The sequence below is a fragment of the Monodon monoceros genome, unplaced genomic scaffold (assembly GCF_005190385.1).
Source record: "Monodon monoceros isolate NGI ecotype Baffin Bay Population unplaced genomic scaffold, NGI_Narwhal_1 Super_Scaffold_13, whole genome shotgun sequence".
In the NCBI taxonomy this organism is placed as follows: Eukaryota; Metazoa; Chordata; class Mammalia; order Artiodactyla; family Monodontidae; genus Monodon; species Monodon monoceros.
The window spans coordinates 80,571,230-80,589,124 of record NW_021703769.1 but is presented as its reverse complement, the minus strand read 5'-3'; the positions used below and the strand labels follow the sequence as shown (position 1 = coordinate 80,589,124).

Sequence of the window (17,895 nt, the reverse complement as noted above, 5' to 3'; positions counted from 1 at the left end):
TGTCCCCTGCATCGGCAGGCAGACTCTCAACCACTGCGCCACCAGGGAAGCCCGAGAACATTTTTTTAAATTAATTAATTTATTTATTTTTGGCTGCGTTGGGTCTTTGTTGCTGTGTGCGGGCTTTCTCTAGTTGCGGTGAGCGGGGTCTACTCTTCGTGGCGGTGCACGGGGTTCTCATTGCCGTGGCTTCTCTTTGTTGTGGAGCACAGGCTCTAGGCATGCAGGCTTCAGTAGTTGTGGTGTGCGGCCTCAGTAGTTGTGGCTCACGGGCTCTAGAGCACAGGCTCACTAGTTGTGGCGCACGGGCTTAGTTGCTCCGAGGCATGTGGGATCTTCCCAGACCAGGCTGGAACCTTTGTTCTCTGCCTTGGCAGGCGGATTCTTAACCACTGCGCCACCAGGATAGTCCACCTTTTCTTTTTTAACTATATATGAAATGTGTGCTTTTATTGCATGTAGATATTTACATTAAATTATTAATTTGCAGACCAATTTTGTTTCAGTTAACAAGTAAGCCTTTAAAATGTGGCATATAAACTAAATTGCTTTTAATTAAGCAGATGTTTATGGCACAACATGTTATTTTGAGTAACTGAGTAAAACCTTTTGTAATGGGTAAGCGTATCATATCAGAGAAAAAGAATCATGCACTGAGCTTCTGGAGGTTTACTTAAAAAAAAAATAGACAAATTAAGCAGTGTTATTTGAATTCATTTAAAAGTTTTTTTTATTTCGAGTTAGAGATTTTATTTGTGAGTTGCAATTTGCTTTCTAGAACATGTACCCGTAAAAAAAAATTAATGACTTAAATATCCTCACTCTTAGAATAGAATGTGAAACACTGATATTTCTCTGCCAGTTCAAGATATCAGATGTTTTATTTAAGGGTACACTTATCTCTTTTTGACCTTTAGGTTCCCTTACAACAATTAGCAGAGACATTTCCTTTGCTTTCTACTAAGATTGATTTCTGCTTTGTCTGAACTTTCATTGTTCACTTTACAACCTTCTGATGGCCTTTCCATTCATTTCCTTCTTGCATCAGAATTCCTATCTCACATTTCAGTCTCCACCCTAGGTTGACTTGTACTTAAGTATTGAAACGTCTGAGTGCTGTGGGAGTGCCTCTTAGAAATGATAAAAAAGGGATGGGGGTGGGGCCGCTGACTGCTTTTTTGAAAAAATTTCTCCTATTTCAGGTAAAAGTTGCTTCATCAGTGTATCTAGATTTCGGTGCCTATAGAATGGAGAGTGTGATTTGATTTTTAATTTAATGATGTTTCACAGATTCCTGCTTTTCACTTAGTTACAATAAAAGGTTTAAAGAGTAACATAACAAACACCTGCCTACTCTTTGCCTTGATTCGCCAGTTGTTGACGTATTGCCACATTTGCTCTTTATACATCTACTTGTTGTCCTGAATGATTGAAAATAAGTTACAGAAGACGTCATGACATTTCATCCCTAAATACTTCATTATCTTTGTCTCCTAAGAGTTAGGACATTCTCCTACCTAACAGCCAACCATTATCATAGTTAAGAAGTTGAAAATAATTCCGTATTGTTGTGTGATAGGTAGTTCAAATACAAATTTTACGAAATACATCTTTTACAGCTGTTTTAAAAATGTAGGTTTACAATCAAGTTTCATTTATCAAATTTGGTTTTCATAGCTCTTTTAATCTAGAACAGCCACCCTCCCCCACCCCAACCTCTTTTGAATTGTCCAGGCCAATTGTTTTATAGGATGGCACACATTCTGGTTTTAACTGTTTGTTTTCCCTTGGTGTTACTTAACTAATTCCACTCCCCTTTATTTCCTGTAAACTGGAAATTAGGTCTAGATGTTGATTGGATTTAGCATAAATACAATATGTTTGGCATAAATACTTCATAGGTAGGTTGGCCATATTACCAGGTTTCTCCAGCATAGTCCTGTGGCCTGTTTTTGCAGCATAATTATTAATAGTGCCCCTTTATGCTCTCTTGAAAGTATTCCGTTCTGGATAATAAATTAAGTGGTCACTATTTATAAGTGATGGTGTGCCCTTCAGTTTGTCTCCTGTCAGGAGGCCCATCAGATTATATTGTTCCACTACTTATGATACTAAGATTGATTGCTTGGTTAAGGTGGTGACTGCCAGATTTTTTTATTGTAAACGCATGTTTTTCTGTTTGTAATTAATAAATAATCTATGGGATGATCATTTGAGACTGTGTGAATATCTTGTACCCCAACAGTTCTTAACTCATGGTTTTAGAGTCCCTTGATGTGGTTACAGTGCTAATTGTATTTAAATGATTAAGTTTTGACATTGAGATTGGTCTTTTTCAATGGGAGAATTGTTTTATTTATCCCCAAACATTTCAGGATCCCCAGACAACTTAAATATGGGTTGCCTGCCATTTTAGATGCTTTTTCTGTTGCTTGTTGCAGCTTTCTGTCCTTTGAACACACTAAGAATAATGTCCCTGCATCAGTTTTTACTAGAGCCAATCACCTGTCATGCCTGGAACAGGGATCGTACCCGTAAGTATGCTATTAACTTTGCTCCTTTATTTTGGTACCTTTGATTCTTTTAGATGTAGGTACTTTTAGGGATCACATATTTCAATATCATATGTGAACAGGACATAGATATAGCTTCAGAGAGAACTAGGTCAGTCCTTTGGTTTACAGGTAGAGAAATCGAGGCTGAGAGGGTTGGAAGGACTTTCCAGTGGTTACACCCAAGTTAATGTCAGAGCTGTAATTAGCACTCAGGCCTTCTGGCTCCTTGTCCACTTCTTTTTCTACAGTACCAGCTGGAGGACAGTTTATATCAGAGACATCTTTCATTGCCCTAATAACCCAATGTCTGGGATGGTTGTACAGTAACACTCACCACCCAGCATTTAGTCAGAATACTAGGACCTAGATATAAGACACATATGGTTTACAAAGTGGCGTACTGAGAGCAGTATTTAATCTAGTGTTTACTATGTTATTCGTAATAAGCTTGAGTTTCCAGTTTTATAGCTCTAGCAAACTAGAAAGGGATAGAGAAGACTTTTACAAGTAGGTGTAGTACAGCAAGCAAAGTGCAGGTAACATGACAAGGAGAAGGCAAAAAAAAAAAAATCTAAAAACAGACAGAAGTGTAGTATTATGCCCATGAGTTATTTTTAAAAGTTAGGTATTTATTCACTGTCTAAAATAATAGCCTTATTGAAATATAATTCACATGTCATAAAATTCACCCTTTTGAAGTATACAGTTCAGTGGTGTTTAGTATATTAAACAGAATTATGCAACAATCACCACTGTCTAGTTTCAGAATATTTTCATCACTCCAAAAAGAAACTCTATGCCCATTAGCATTCACTTCCAATTTTCCTCAAAACTTGCAGCCCTAGGCAACTACTAATCTGCTTTCTGTGTCCATGGATTTGCTGTTCTGGATATTATGTATAGATGGGGGAACCATTAAATGATTGACCTAAAGTTTGGGTCATAGACTTTAATTTTAAGAAATCGATATTTATTTTTAAAAAATGGATGAACTAGAAAGGAAAAAATACCAGTATAAGTTCAAAAAAATCCATCATATATGTATATTCTTAACATTTTAGATTGGTCTAAGAGAGTTCTCTTGAGAATTCTATTTTGTGATTTATATTGGCTTTATTGTAAAGAAAAACTTCAATATATTTTATCAGTAGTATCAAGGGTTGTTGGAGGTTTTGTTTGTTTGTTTCTTTGTTTTTATAAACTAGTGGTTCCAGCCTGGGTCTGTGATAGCAGTAATGAAAGCCTATGAGCTATTTTTAGTATTTCAGAAAGTCTAACAGAAATAAAATATTTGTCTTTAATAGTGTTGTACAGGCAAACTAAAATGTCAAATATATTTACTGTGGACTAAAATTATGTCAGTTAAGGGAATTCCCTGGCGGTTCAGTGATTAGGACTCAGCACTTTCAGTGCTGGGGCCCTGGGTTCGATCCCTGGTCGGGGAACTAAGATCCCTCAAGCCTAGCAGCTGGGCCAAAACAAAATAAAATAAATAAAATTATATCAGTTAAGTATAGTAATATTGTTTATTTGTTACTGGTTAGAACTTTAATTGACAGTTGTATATGTTTCTAATAAAATGAATTTTTAAAATTCAGTTTTTCTAGAAAACATTTTAAAATATGGAGTACAAGTAGAGGTAAAAATAATAAAGGAATTCTTCAGGACGAATATTGGGAACCATTTTCTGAAACCGCTTTCCTGTTCCCTCCTTCAGTCTGTTTTTAAAATGCCAACTGTAACCACTTTTTTTGTGACAATTTCGAGTTCAGGTGTTAACTATTGACTTTTTTCTCCAGAGATTGCCCTTAGCCCCAATAACCACGAAGTTCACATCTACAAGAAGAACGGGAGCCAGTGGGTGAAAGCTCATGAACTCAAGGAGCACAACGGACACATCACAGGTAAAAAAAAAAGGAGATCACATGAGCTTAGTATGGCATTTCCAAGTCTAGCACGCTTCTGTGTAAACAGATAGCCTAGTAAAGGAAGTCTGCCATGGTACTTAGTGCAGCATTTACTGATTTTTCTTGAGAAAATTTGAGAAAATATATAATAGTGACCTCAGTTTTTAAGTGCGTCTCTGAGCCCAGCTGGTATGCATTGCTCTGCTAATGTTACAGAAAACACAACCTACTCTGGGGACTAGAGAGCTTAGATTAGATGAGACATGAAAGCGAAAACCAGACAGCACGTCAGCTGTGTGCAACCGCAAGCCAAGCTGTGTTCCCAAGTCCTAAGGGAACGCTGTGTCTTCCAAAAATTTCCTGTATGTTGTTTTTAGGGCAAGGAAGACATTCCAAAATATTGAAAAGGACATAGAGTAATATAACAAACACCCATATTCCTGCCACCCAGAATTAGCAGCTATTTATATTTTTTCCTGTGCCAGAAAACTTGGGACACAAAGATTTGATTATAAGAAGTATATTATTATAAGAAATATTATTCCAGATAACGGTAAAGTCTCCTGTCACCACCAGTCCTATTCCTCTCCCCCAGAAGACACTGTAATTGGTATGACATTGTCCCAGTCCATTTTTTATACTTTCACATACATGTATGTGTGTGTGTGTGTGTGTCAGTGTGTGTAAGCAGTCTTTAGTGCTATTGGCTAGAATTTTTAAATACTGCATAAATGGTATCATAGCATGCTTCTCCTGTGGCTTACTTTTGCATTCCACATTGTTTCTGAGTTCTCTGTATGTAGGTGTATCTAGATCAAATTGATTCCTTTTACCCGCTGGGTAGCATTTCATACCTCATCTATTTACTCTTTCCTCCATTGAAGGATATTTAAGTTGCTTCCACTTTTTCCCTGTGACATTTTAGTGCTAAATTGAGCGTCCCTGGGCAGATCTCCGTTCAGGTGTGAATGTCTCTGGGAGACTTGCTGTACCACAGGGATGCAAGCATCTTCAGCCTTGCCAGGCATTGTCAGATCGCCTGCATTCCTGCAGCCCTGATAGGAGTGCTTTTCTTCCCACACTCAACACATGCTTGATAGAAGCAGACTGGCTGATGAGTGACCTTTGGTCACTCTATAAGCTGCATTTCTCTGATTAATAGAAAGGTTGAGCAGATGTTTATTAGCCACCTGGGTTTTAATTTTCATGACTTTACTGTTCATAACTCCTAACCATTTTTCCATTGAGTTTTTAACTTGTTCTTGGCAATTTGTAGAAGACTGGATCTTAAAGCATTAGCTCTGAGGCAGATTCTTAAGTGTACAGTAACTTTCATCTTTGACAAAAACTGTCAATGAATAGTTGGGTAGAGGTAGCAAGCAGAGCAGTGTCGAGTTTTATTAAGCAAGTGTGAAATAAAGGAGAAGGAAGAAGAAATGGAGAATTTTTACAATGTTTTCAGAATTTAGTAAACCATATCTTGATACCAGATTTCAAGACAGTGTATTGCTTTGTTGTTAAATCATGTCTGGCTACTTTTTTTTTTTTTTTTTGCGGTACGTGAGCCTCTCACTGTTGTGGCCTCTCCCGTTGCGGAGCACAGGCTCCGGACGCGCAGGCTTAGCGGCCATGGCTCACAGACCTAGCCACTCCGCGGCATGTGGGATCCTCCCAGACCAGGGCACGAACCCATGTCCTCTGCATCCGCAGGCGGACTCTCAACCACTGCACCGCCAGGGAAGCCCTGTCTGGCTACTTTTTAAAAAAACATACTAACTTACTGCTGCGTTCAGGGAGAACTCTTAGTCTTTGACCCTTACTACCATAGTTTCTTTTTTATCCTATTTTCTAAGTGATTCAACTGCTTTAAACAATTGGCCAAGCACATCAAAACTTATTCTCCTTAACTTTTCAATTATAAATTTCTCACCGCAGTCTTGGGTTTCCCTTCTCACGATGATTTTTTGCACTTAAGTGGGCAGCACAGGGACTGATGGTAATTTTCTTTTTTTTTTTAATTGGGACCCTTGAGTTTTGCCTCTCGTCCCCTAATATACTGATTAGCTTAAATATATCCTTCCCCCCAATCAGAGAAAAACAGCATGTTTTGACCCTCTGCACCCCTTACATTGTATCCCCAGCAAAAACTTATGACCATCCCTTCTTGTTTTTACCAGTGCTTTGTATGTGATATCAGTCAGGAACCGACTAACTGTATTACCAAACCAGCACCAAAGACATAATTTCTATTTTTGTTGCTGTTGCTTTCCCATGACCTTATTTTTATGAGGTTTGGCCTATTTTCTTTAAGTCCCTTTGCCAGTGGCCTTACAGCCTAAAAATAAGAACACTCATATTTTAAATTGGAATTTTAACATTAGGAAATACTTATAAACGAGAAAGGGCCAAGATGAAAGACCAAAGAAATAGCCAAAAAAGTGAAATGGTTAGTTATGTCCTTTTTCTCCCCCTGCTTCTCTTCTGGAATCCTTTGAACTTGGGCCTGTTTTCTGTCCAAATGCTCAAATGACATTTTTTTTTAGATCTGAAAAAACTGTTGTTGGAAAAGTCTAAATATAACTCTGTGGCAGGAGACCAAGGATCAAACATAATTTCTCAGAGAGATAGTAACTACGGAAAAAGAAAATTACTCTCTGAAGCTTTTTAGAAGAAAAGTCTGCTCAGTACTACAGAGAAAAAGAGTATGGCATGCATCAAAGGGATATCAGAGTTCTGGTGTTTTTCTCTGACTTTATTCTTTTGTGTTAAATGCTTGATCACCATCTCCTTTAAAAAAAAAAAATTTTACTGTGGACACTTTTAAATAGAAAGCATATAAAAGCAGAGTAATGTAATGAGCCCCTATATACCCATGACTCAGATTCAGCAATTATCAATTCACAGCTAATCTTGTTCTCAGCTCACTCTCAATTCTTTTTCCTGTACTATTTTCAAGCACATCCCAGACATTGCATCACTTCATATTTCACTTTGCGTCTCTAAAAGGTAAGGACTCTTCAACAATAATCAATACAATAGTCTGTTTTAATTGGCATCCTAATAAGGTACACACATGGTTGTGATCAGTTGATCTATCTATTAAGTTTATAGGTTCCCTTCTTTCTTTTCCTTTGCAATTTATTTGTTAAGAAAATTGAGAAATCAGGTTGTTTGTCCTGTACTGTTTTCCAGAGCCTGGGTTTTATGGATTGCAAGCCCGTGGTGTTTCACATATTTCTCTGTCCTTTGTGTTTCCTGTGAATTGCTAGTTGAAGTTAGGTGGTAGCAGGTTCTTTCATGAAGGAGGCACATAATGTCCGGCTGTCTTTCTTTCTGTGATGTTAGCAGTTGTTGATGATTAGTGCCTATAGCCATTAATTTAATAGTGGCTGCAACATGATAATATTCTAAATCTATCATTTCTTCTCTGTTAGCTGGAATACATTCATAAAAGAGATGCTTACCTTCATCTACTGTTTGGTTATCCTGAAATATAGTTAGTATAGGAAAGACAGGATAGATGTTAGATTCCTTTTCTTTTCCTTCGAAGTCTTCTAATGGCAGGAAAACAAAAAAAGATGCAACGCTAAATTAGCAAGAGATGAGAACTTGCCTTTACTGAATATTTGCCCTTCCCACTCTTTTTGACAAGTGTGTGTTTTAAAAGAGTTAAAAGCTAATGTTATCTAAAAACAGGTTGAGGCTACGACTCTGGTTTTACAACTCCTATATTCAAATGAAAGATGTAGCCACAGAAGTAGACTTAGAACTATAAAACGAAGCAGAAGGCAGTTCCTTGTATTTTTCTTAGAGAATAAGGATCTATTGATTTTTTTTTTTAAAGCACCTCAGGAATTCTTATAAAATACATACGTGTGTAATTAAAGTGGTGGTGATATTGGAATGGGGTGAAATTTGAGATTGTCAAAATCATTACAGAATCACTGAGTTTTCTCATTACAAGGCAATATTCTGGATATTAGAGGATGTATTAGTTTTCTATCGCTATGTCACAAATACTACACACTTAGCCACTTAAACCAAAACACTTATCTCACAGTTTTTTGTGCGTCAAGAGTCTGGGCTTGGCTTCTCTGGGACCTCTGCTCAGGGTCTCACATAAGCTGTAATCAAGGTGTCAGCCATGGAAGGGCTGTTCTCATCAGAGGCTCCACCAGGGAAAGATCTACTTCCAAGCGCCTTCAGGTTGGTGGTGGTAGAATTCATTTCCGTGCAGCTGAGAGATTCATGGCAGCTTGCTTCTTCAACAGAGAGTAACAGAGAAAGACCTTGAGAGTCTCTAGCAAGAGGGGTGCCGTGCTCTTAGGTAATCTTGTGCACTAGTCACATCCATCTCACCTTCCCAGCATTCCACTGGTTAGAAGTGAGTCAGGGGTCCTTCCCACACCCACAGGGAGGGGGGTCCCACAGAGTCGTGAACAACAGGAGGTGGAATCTCGGAGACCACTCCAGGGTCTGCACCACAGTAGTTTCAGAGACTCGCTTCATATTGTCAGGAAGCTGGTAACCAAGTTAGGAGAACAAGACAGTCATAAAAATAACTATTTTGTATCACACTTCTGGGAATTTATCATAGAGATCATTTTTGTTTTTTTTTTTTTTGTTTTTTTTTGTTTTTGCGGTACGCAGGCCTCTCACTGCTGTGGCCTCTCCCGTTGCGGAGCACAGGCTCCGGACGCGCAGGCTCAGTGGCCGTGGCTTACGGGGCCAGCCGCTCCGCAGCATGTGGGATCTTCCCGGACCAGGGCACGAACCCGTGTCCCCTGCAGCGGCAGGCGGACTCTCAACCACTGCACCACCAGGGAAGCCCCTCATAGAGATCATTTTAACCAGAGCAAGAAGGTGTGTGCCTGAACGTTTATTTCAGTTTTATCTATTCTAATAAGTGATTGGGAATAAAACGTACAACAATGGGATGTTTTGGGAAATTATTATGATAAGATCAGTGTTCTAAAATAATGTACAACCACTGCTGATTTATAAAAAACAGGAGAAAATGTTTGCCATGATATTAGTATCCTTTGCGGGAAGAATGTGTGTGAAGAATGGAAGCAGGGCTTTTTTGACTTTGCATGTGTCCCATTGTGATGTTTGTCTCATGATAATATGTGGGTTTGCTTTTGTAGTTAAAAATAAAATTTAGGGCTTCCCTGGTGGTGCAGTGGTTGAGAATCCGCCTGCCGAGGCAGGGGACACAGGTTCGTGCCCTGGTCTGGGAAGATCCCGCGTGCCGTGGAGCGGCTGGGCCCGTGATCCATGGCCGCTGAGCCTGTGCATCCGGAGCCTGTGCTCCGCAACGGGAGAGGCCACAACAGTGAGAGGCCCACGTACCGCAAAAAATTAAAAAAATAAAATAAAATTTAAAATCTAATAAAGAGAGCTGCAAAGCTGTCCTATAATGAATAGATTTAAAATACAAATACGTATCACCGAGAATACACTTCCCCATCTTTTTCCCTTCACTGGTATGAATAATTGAGCTGACTATTCCTGTAGGTGAATGAACATAAACTGTTCACACTACTAAAGTCACTGTGATTTATGGCTAATGGAGACTTTGATTCTTACTTTTTTCATGTAAATGTTAAGAATGTTAATTATTTTTAAAGAGATATCTGTAATAAAAAATTATTAGTAGTATTTCTATACCTTCAGTGTTAAGTTATACTTATAGAAAATACCTCATCAGTAACTATAAAATGACTGAATCATAGCAGATTTTACTCTTGGTATATAACAAACTGACCTTGACTTTGGGATCCTTCATAGAGGCACCAAGTAAGTAAAAGTCTGATCAAATAAGAAAAATAAATCTTACATTCAGATACATATTTAGGTCTTTTCCTTGTTTAGATGCAAAGATACTCAAAGACTCTTTCATAGAACCTGTATCATGTAAAAAAGGTATTTCGGTTAGTTTAAAAAACAGTGAGCTTCTGAAGAATCACAATTTATATTTTCCCCTCTATACTGATGATTGTTTACCCTATATGTTGTTTTATTTGTAGGTCATATAGCAGTCTTTCAGTTAATATCATGGACCAAGGTCTGTTACTGAATGAGTAAAGGTACTTTCAGAGAAAAAAAAAAAAATCCAATAAAGAAGGAAGAAAAGGGTCTTCAGATCAGATATTCTAAAGATATGTGGCTGGGTGTTAAGAATGCCCCTGCTTGGTTTGTAACCTCCGCAATTATAACAGCTCTGTTCTGCCTGGCCTCCAGAGGATCCTGAGTTACGGAACTTTGCAGAGAAACATCCTTGCCTTTGTGTGTGAAGTGGTGACCAGGACCATAGGTGGGGAAGGATGGGCTGGGGAGGAAGGTCCCAAGCCCTCATCCAGCCCTGCCACGCCAGTGCCCTCCTGCTGGTGCCGTGTCAGTTGTCAATGGCCAGGCAGAGCAGATGCCACCACATCTCAACTTGCAGGTATCGACTGGGCTCCCAAGAGTGACCGCATCGTCACTTGTGGGGCTGACCGCAATGCCTACGTGTGGAGTCAGAAAGATGGTGTCTGGAAGCCGACCCTGGTGATCCTGAGAATTAACCGTGCAGCCACTTTTGTCAAGTGGTCCCCGCTAGAGAACAAATTTGCTGTGGGCAGCGGAGCACGACTCATTTCTGTTTGTTACTTCGAGTCCGAAAATGACTGGTGAGCAACATGAGTATTTTTATTTCTCTGTAGAATCATACATTTGGACTGCTGTGTCCTCGGTGACTTCTTGAGGCACTGGGTGGAGGCTTAACTGTAACTTCATCTTTTCCTCATCTGGATATTTTTTTTTTCCTTTGAAATTCTCCATTCTCTCTGAACATTTTTCCTTCTTCTGTGTGCAGTGAGTCCAATCTCACATCTTTCTCATATTAATATTGGACTGTGGTTTCCATGTTCTGATCTCCTGACTTGTTTGTTCTTTAAGATGCTACAACTCTTCTCACTCTGTACTGTCTAAATTGCTGTTTTCTTACTCTGATATATAAATTATAAGCTTGAAAGATGCTCAGTGCCCTAAGGAAGTTTTTTTCCCTATCTCTATTGACTTAAAATATCTAGGAGTCTTACAGATAACAATATTCTCCTTTCTTTAAAGTTTTATACCAAATCTGTGTCCTGGTATAATATTTTACTTGTTTAAACTGTTAAACTTTAAAATTTGACCAGAATCTCAGAAATATAATCAGGCTGTTGTACTTACTTTATACTGTAAACCACTTGGAGCTGAGCCAGTGAAAATACGGGGATTTATTTAATGGCTAAGTAAGTTATTTTAACTACTCCTTCCTGCTTACTTTGATAAGGAAACCACTCTGCTCTCCCTGGCACGTGTTCAGAAAGGGTGGTAGATACGCTTCAACATGGAATTGTCATTTAGTGCGAAACTGGCAGTGTTTGTACTAAAAATAGCCGGGTACACATTACTCTTCATGTGTCACTGTCTGAAACAAGGAAAGGAAGGGATTATCACATTACAGTTTGTAATTTAGTAAAACCTCAGAAATTTTGATTCTTTGAAACAAGTCTGTGAATTTGCACCAAGATTGAATTTCGAGTTGAAGACCTGTGGTTTTTCTTGCTTGCAAGCTTGCAAGCATGTGTAAAAATAAGGCTAACAAAATGTTGCCTGCAAGAAATTGTTTAGAAGGCTCACTGTAACAAATAGATTAGAAACAGCTTTTTTCCTGGGTAGCTTTCAACCTCAGTGACTTTGCATTTTTATTCATTGAAAAATAGTCTCAGATTCAGGCAAATTGGGCTTTACTGTAGTACGAGGTATTGTCCCTTGATCAAGCCATTATATTCAGTGGAGTGTCTCAGCTATGGCACTATAATTCATTTGTAGGATGCGAGTACTTTAAAACAACCTCTAAACGCCTTTAAGGTAAAATAACTGTTATAAAACAAGTCAGAATGTTGTCTGCTTTTCACAAAAGCCCCTACGAAAAAGATTCTATAGAAAAGTGATTTAACATTCAAGGAAGGGCGCTCTGCTCGAGAGTAAGTCTCTCAGCTCCTAAGCAGCAGAACAGCATTGGTCTTTAAGCAGCAGTTTAGGGACAGAAATTGAATTAGGCCAGAATAATGACTGATCTTAGACATAAATAAACATTTTAGTGGAGCTAGAGAGTTATTAGTCAGAGGCCCATCACCAAGAGGTTCTGCTAATTTCTTGATTTCTCTGTGAAAAAATAAAGAATTCGCAGCTTCTCAGAGACTTAGAAAGGAAATTAAACCATTTTACAACCCAAACTTAACCCAAAACAAAGGAACAAATCACTGAATATTTGTAATAAAAATTCAGCAGACTTCCCTGGTGGCGCAGTGGTTAAGAATCCACCTGCCAGTGCAGGGGACACAGGTTGGAGCCCTGGTCCGGGAAGATCCCACATGCCGCGGAGAAACTAAGCCTGTGCACCACAACTACTGAGCCTACACGCTGCAACTACTGAAGCCCGCGCATCTAGAGCCCGTACTCCGCAATAAGAGAAGCCACCGCAATGAGAAGCCCGCGCACCACAACAAAGAGTAGCTCCCGCTCACCAGAACTAGAGAAAGCCCACACACAGCAACGAAGACCCAACGCAGCCAAAAATAAATAAATTTATTTAGAAAAAAATTCAAGTGATTTCAAACCTCAATTTTTATTTCAAAGGTTAGAGTTACACATAATGTGAAAGTCCGTGGGGGACGGTATGAGAGTTAACCCGTAAATATACTTAATGATGAGGATCCCCTGGTAGCCGGGAAAGTTCCGAACTGGCTGCTCTGATGAAAACGTCAAAGCCTGAAAGACAGGAGAGCAAAGGGGCCACATACGGTTCCCCTTCCTCTCTTCCTCTAGAAATGCACCTTCTCTCTGGTAGAACACTCGGTGGCCACGTGAGAACCACGTGTAGGTGTTTTCGCCTGACACACACTTGTAGGTCATTTGGGGACGGTTGCTTGATGCGTGGATAAACTAAAATGGGTTTTCTCCTTTTGTAGGTGGGTAAGCAAGCACATTAAAAAACCCATTCGCTCCACGGTCCTCAGCTTGGATTGGCATCCCAACAATGTCTTGCTGGCAGCAGGATCCTGTGATTTCAAATGCAGGTGGGAACGAGTGAGGATTGGTAGACGGCCTTGAGCTCTTCGTTTTTCATCTTTCAGCAAGTATTTTTGAGGTTCCTTTTCTTTGTAAGGTACTGTGCTAGGCCCCACGAGGGTCCCAGAGATGAAAGGAGCTTGTGATCTAGAAAAGGAGCTACAGCAAGTGCGGAAATCAGGAGGTATCAATAGAAAGCAGTGGACCAGGAGGGGCAGGCGGAAGGATGCAAGGGCAGAACGAGGAAGTTTCCTTAGGCAAAACATCCAGGTACAGGGTCCCCCGCTCCCACGGTGTTATTTCTCACTTCATAACCCAGGCAGCAGACTGGGCAAATTCCAGAGTGAAACCAAAATCAACAAAACAGAGCTGAACAGAGCACTGCTGAGCTGTTATTGTGCGGTTCCTTTTCAGTTAAAGCTCTTTATTTGTCATTAGCATGAGACTAGAAGAAACACAGCCACTTTGCTGAGAGCTTTAAGGGTCATACAGTGTAATTGCTTTTTAAAGCTGTTCTTTATCAAGAAGGCTCCCCCCTCCCCACCCCGGCCTTAGCCAGAAGAAAAGCAAATGTTGCTTCATGTTGACTCTATGGTGGGGTGCAGCATTCTTTGGTAAGCTATGTGGAGAAATTCCAGAAAACCTGGCCAGTGATTTATATCCAAGAATCCTCACAGGGTTTTTGGTTTGGGATTTTTTTTTAAAGGATATATATGGGAATTTGGCTGTGGGATGGGAGTACAATAGTGTCAAGGTACTTTTTGGAAAAATATTGGCTCTTCTGCTTGAGAACCAGTGTTAACAGTAAAGATTTTTTCATATTCAGGAGTTTTGTTGTTTGTGATGTGTTACGCAGAGTCATTCCAGCTCCCTTAGAAGATGCAATTTAACCATACCACCTGGGTTGTCAGGCTGTGTCTAAAAATCTCCTTGTACAAATAGCTTACAATTCTTTTGTTAATACTAATTTCCAGAAATAAACTTGGCTTTGACCTGTGGTCCTGTGGGTAAGGGTCTTTTCTGTTCGAACTCTCATTTTGGCAGCACAGTTCTTTCCTGGCTTCTGATGACTAAAGCAGTAGCCATCGTGATGCAGATTTAAAGCACAGAGATTCTGAGGTCACATCATCTAACTTACAGATTAATTCGAGGCTTCCTTTACCTCTCCACTGTCCTACCTCTTCCACAGCTGCTGCCGCCATTATTGTTTTAGGGGGGAAATATCCCAGATCGCTTCAGGAGGCTTTAAGTTTCAGAAGTTTTTGAAGAGAAGCTGTATAAAGAAATAGCATTGGAGGGCAGATCCCCAGCTGTTCTGTAGCCCTTCTGCTTCCCAGCTCTGGTCAGAACATCCTTACGCACAGCTTCATGGAATTAGAGAAAGAGACTGATGATCCCAGGCTGTAAAGGACCCGCCGTCATCCCAGACTAGCCCTGCCACAAAGGCTGGACAGTGGACCTGAGGGTGACACTAGGGAGAGCCTACCCACTCTCACTGGCCTCCCTTGACTTTCTCTTTGGATGTCTCTTTCTTCCTTTCTTTCCTTCCTTTCATTCCTTTCCTTCCTCCCTTCCTTCTTTCCTATCTTTCTTTCCTTCTTTTCTTCTTTCTTTCTTTCCTTCTTTCCTTCTTTTCTTCTTTCTTTCTTTAGTTTTGCCAGGTCTTAGTTGCAGCAGGCGGGCTCCTTGGTTGCAGCATGTGGGATCTAGTTCCCTGACCAGGGATCAAACCCAGGCCCCCTGCATTGGGAGCATGGAGTCTTAACCACTAGACCACCAGGGAAGTCCCTCCCTTTCTTTCTTTAAATGAGTTAATGCTAGTGGTTTATTGCAGAGTAGCAAATAGTTTCCTCTCTCCTACCATTTGACTGTGTGGGCTCTGGACTGCTGTGTTAAGAATGATGGTGAAGCAGACACGAAAGTATGCTGTGCTCATTTAGCAGAGTCTGCCATGGGCCAGGGAGCGGAGAGGGGCAGGACAGCAAGGTCCTCCCCTGGATGCACTCCAGGAGGGAAGGGCTTTTGTGTCCATCACTTCTAGAGCTATGCCCCAAGAGTAGTGCCTGACACAACGTAGGCCAAACTTGAATTGACCTGTAGGCAGCCCTTAGAACCCTTCTGTGTCTTAAGAGGTTTGTGTATCTGAACTTGTCTGTCATCAGGTTTTGCTTTTTTTTTTTGCGGTACGCAGGCCTCTCACTGCTGTGGCCTCTCCCGTTGCGGGGCACAGGCTCCGGACGCACAGGCTCAACGGCCATGCCTCACGGGCCCAGCCGCTCCGCGGCATGTGGGATCTTCCCGGACCGGGGCACGAACCCGTGTCCCCTGCATCGGCAGGTGGACTCTCAACCACTGTGCCACCAGGGAAGCCCATCAGGTTTTGCTTTTGATGAGTCAGTATCTTTTCATTTTGGGACACCTTACAGCAGCTGCCTGTGGCCTGTTTCTATATACGCATATTTTCATTTACTCTTTCTTTCTCTTCCTGCCCTTAAACCACAGAGTGTTTTCTGCCTACATTAAAGAAGTGGATGAGAAGCCAGCCAGTACACCCTGGGGCAGCAAGATGCCTTTTGGTCAGCTGATGTCAGAGTTTGGTGGCAGTGGCACTGGCGGCTGGGTGCACGGGGTCAGCTTCTCCGCCAGCGGGAGCCGCCTGGCCTGGGTCAGCCACGACAGCACCGTGTCCGTTGCCGATGCCTCAAAAAGTGTGCAGTGAGTATCTGCCTTTGTCTGGACTTAGAGAGGAGTGGGGTGGGATCTCAGCAGCTGGCCTGAGGCTGCCCTTCCCTGGGTATAAGTGCAGGGCACCAGCATAAAAATCTGAACCAGGTTGCAAGGCAGCCTTTAAAGTTACCTTCACACGTTTAGATTGTCCATTTGGGGAAATTTTGAAGACTTAGGTCTCACTTCCAGAAACACTTCTTAATGGAAGTGCTGATTGTGATTCCTCCAAAGGAGTCTCCTGGTTTGCTCCTGGTAAGAGTTCCTTCAGATGGCAGTTTAGTCTGTTCCTGTGAATTCCTCACAACACGTAAATGGCATCCAGCAGCCTTAGATGAAGTGGGAGATGTGTTCTTACTCTGTGTAGTCAGTGGACAGTGCTCCATTCATGTGGGCCTTCATGCAGTGACACTTGACACCCTGGGAGCCAGTCCCCCTGGTGTGTGCACTGGGGGAGCCCGAATCGCAGAGACTCGCTGTGAAGAGGTGCCTGCTCAGCCCTGAGGAGAGCAGTGTGTGTCTCATCAGACTTCAGTTTGTGTCTGCTTATCATGTCTAGAGGGAGAGAGAGGGTGACCGCAGTCCTTTCCGCTTGTGAATCTTGGTTCTGTCCTGGTGAATCCTTTCCGTTGGCAGCTAAAGGTAACCCACCTGGGGCTTCCCTGGTGGCGCAGTGGTTGAGAGTCCACCTGCCGATGCAGGGGACACGGGTTCTTGCTCCAGTCCGGGAAGATCCCACATGCCGCGGAGCGGCTGGGCCCGTGAGCCATGGCCAATGAGCCTGCGCGTCCGGAGCCTGTGCTCCGCACCGTGAGAGGCCACAACAGTGAGAGGCCCACGTATCGCAAAAAAAGCAAACAAAAAAAAAAAAAGGTAACCCACCTGTAAGGGTTTCCTGACTTGTCCCCTGTGCAGGGAACCAGTCACATCTGACTCCCACTGCCCCACACTGACAACAAAGTGACATTTCAGAAAGAATATATATTTTACTGATTGGGGTGAATTTTTTTTTTTTAATTTTTAAACACACCCCCAATCTAAATTATGAAGCCTTCCAGAAGATTTCTGTACATATGTAGACACATATATCTTTTCATTTTTAACTCCACTGGGATTATGGTATACATTTTGTATAGCAATTTGCTGTTTGTCATTCAGTAATGTTTTGTCATGGCTATTTGATTTCTGTACAGTTTATTGTAATGCATAATAAGCTCTTAGCACATGCTTATATTATAAGCTCTTGTCTACCTTCATATTGATTTATTATTTGGCTTCTCTGGTTCTGCAAGTCAGATTACATCTGCTACCCTTCTCCATATCAGAGTATTTCATGTAGTAAGAGCCAGGTATGCCACAGGAGAGCCTAAGATGAGGTGTTAGTACTTTAATCCAATACCATTCGTACTGAAGGGGATAGGGCAGGGGTGTCTCCTGAGACACAGTTTCAAAATGCATCATCTTTTACATGGAGCCATATGATCCTACTTCATCAACCAGCATGTTTGCTGCCGTATCTGTGTAATCTCTCAGCCAGATGATCATGAAGCATACATGTGTACACACACACACACACACACACACACACACACACACACACACACACA

At 41.2% G+C, this 17,895-nt stretch overlaps 1 protein-coding gene across 1 annotated transcript in view; it reads left to right on the top strand.

The window, feature by feature from the left end:
* ARPC1A (actin related protein 2/3 complex subunit 1A) overlaps nt 1–17,895 on the top strand; it is a 27,030-nt gene that overhangs the window by 3,033 nt on the left and 6,102 nt on the right. Inside the window, exons 2-6 of the mRNA XM_029221096.1 lie at nt 2,442–2,534; nt 4,355–4,459; nt 10,911–11,133; nt 13,465–13,572; nt 16,067–16,279. Coding sequence (XP_029076929.1) covers nt 2,471–2,534; nt 4,355–4,459; nt 10,911–11,133; nt 13,465–13,572; nt 16,067–16,279 — 713 coding nt within the window. The 5' untranslated portion in view covers nt 2,442–2,470. The remainder of the gene's footprint in view (nt 1–2,441; nt 2,535–4,354; nt 4,460–10,910; nt 11,134–13,464; nt 13,573–16,066; nt 16,280–17,895) is intronic.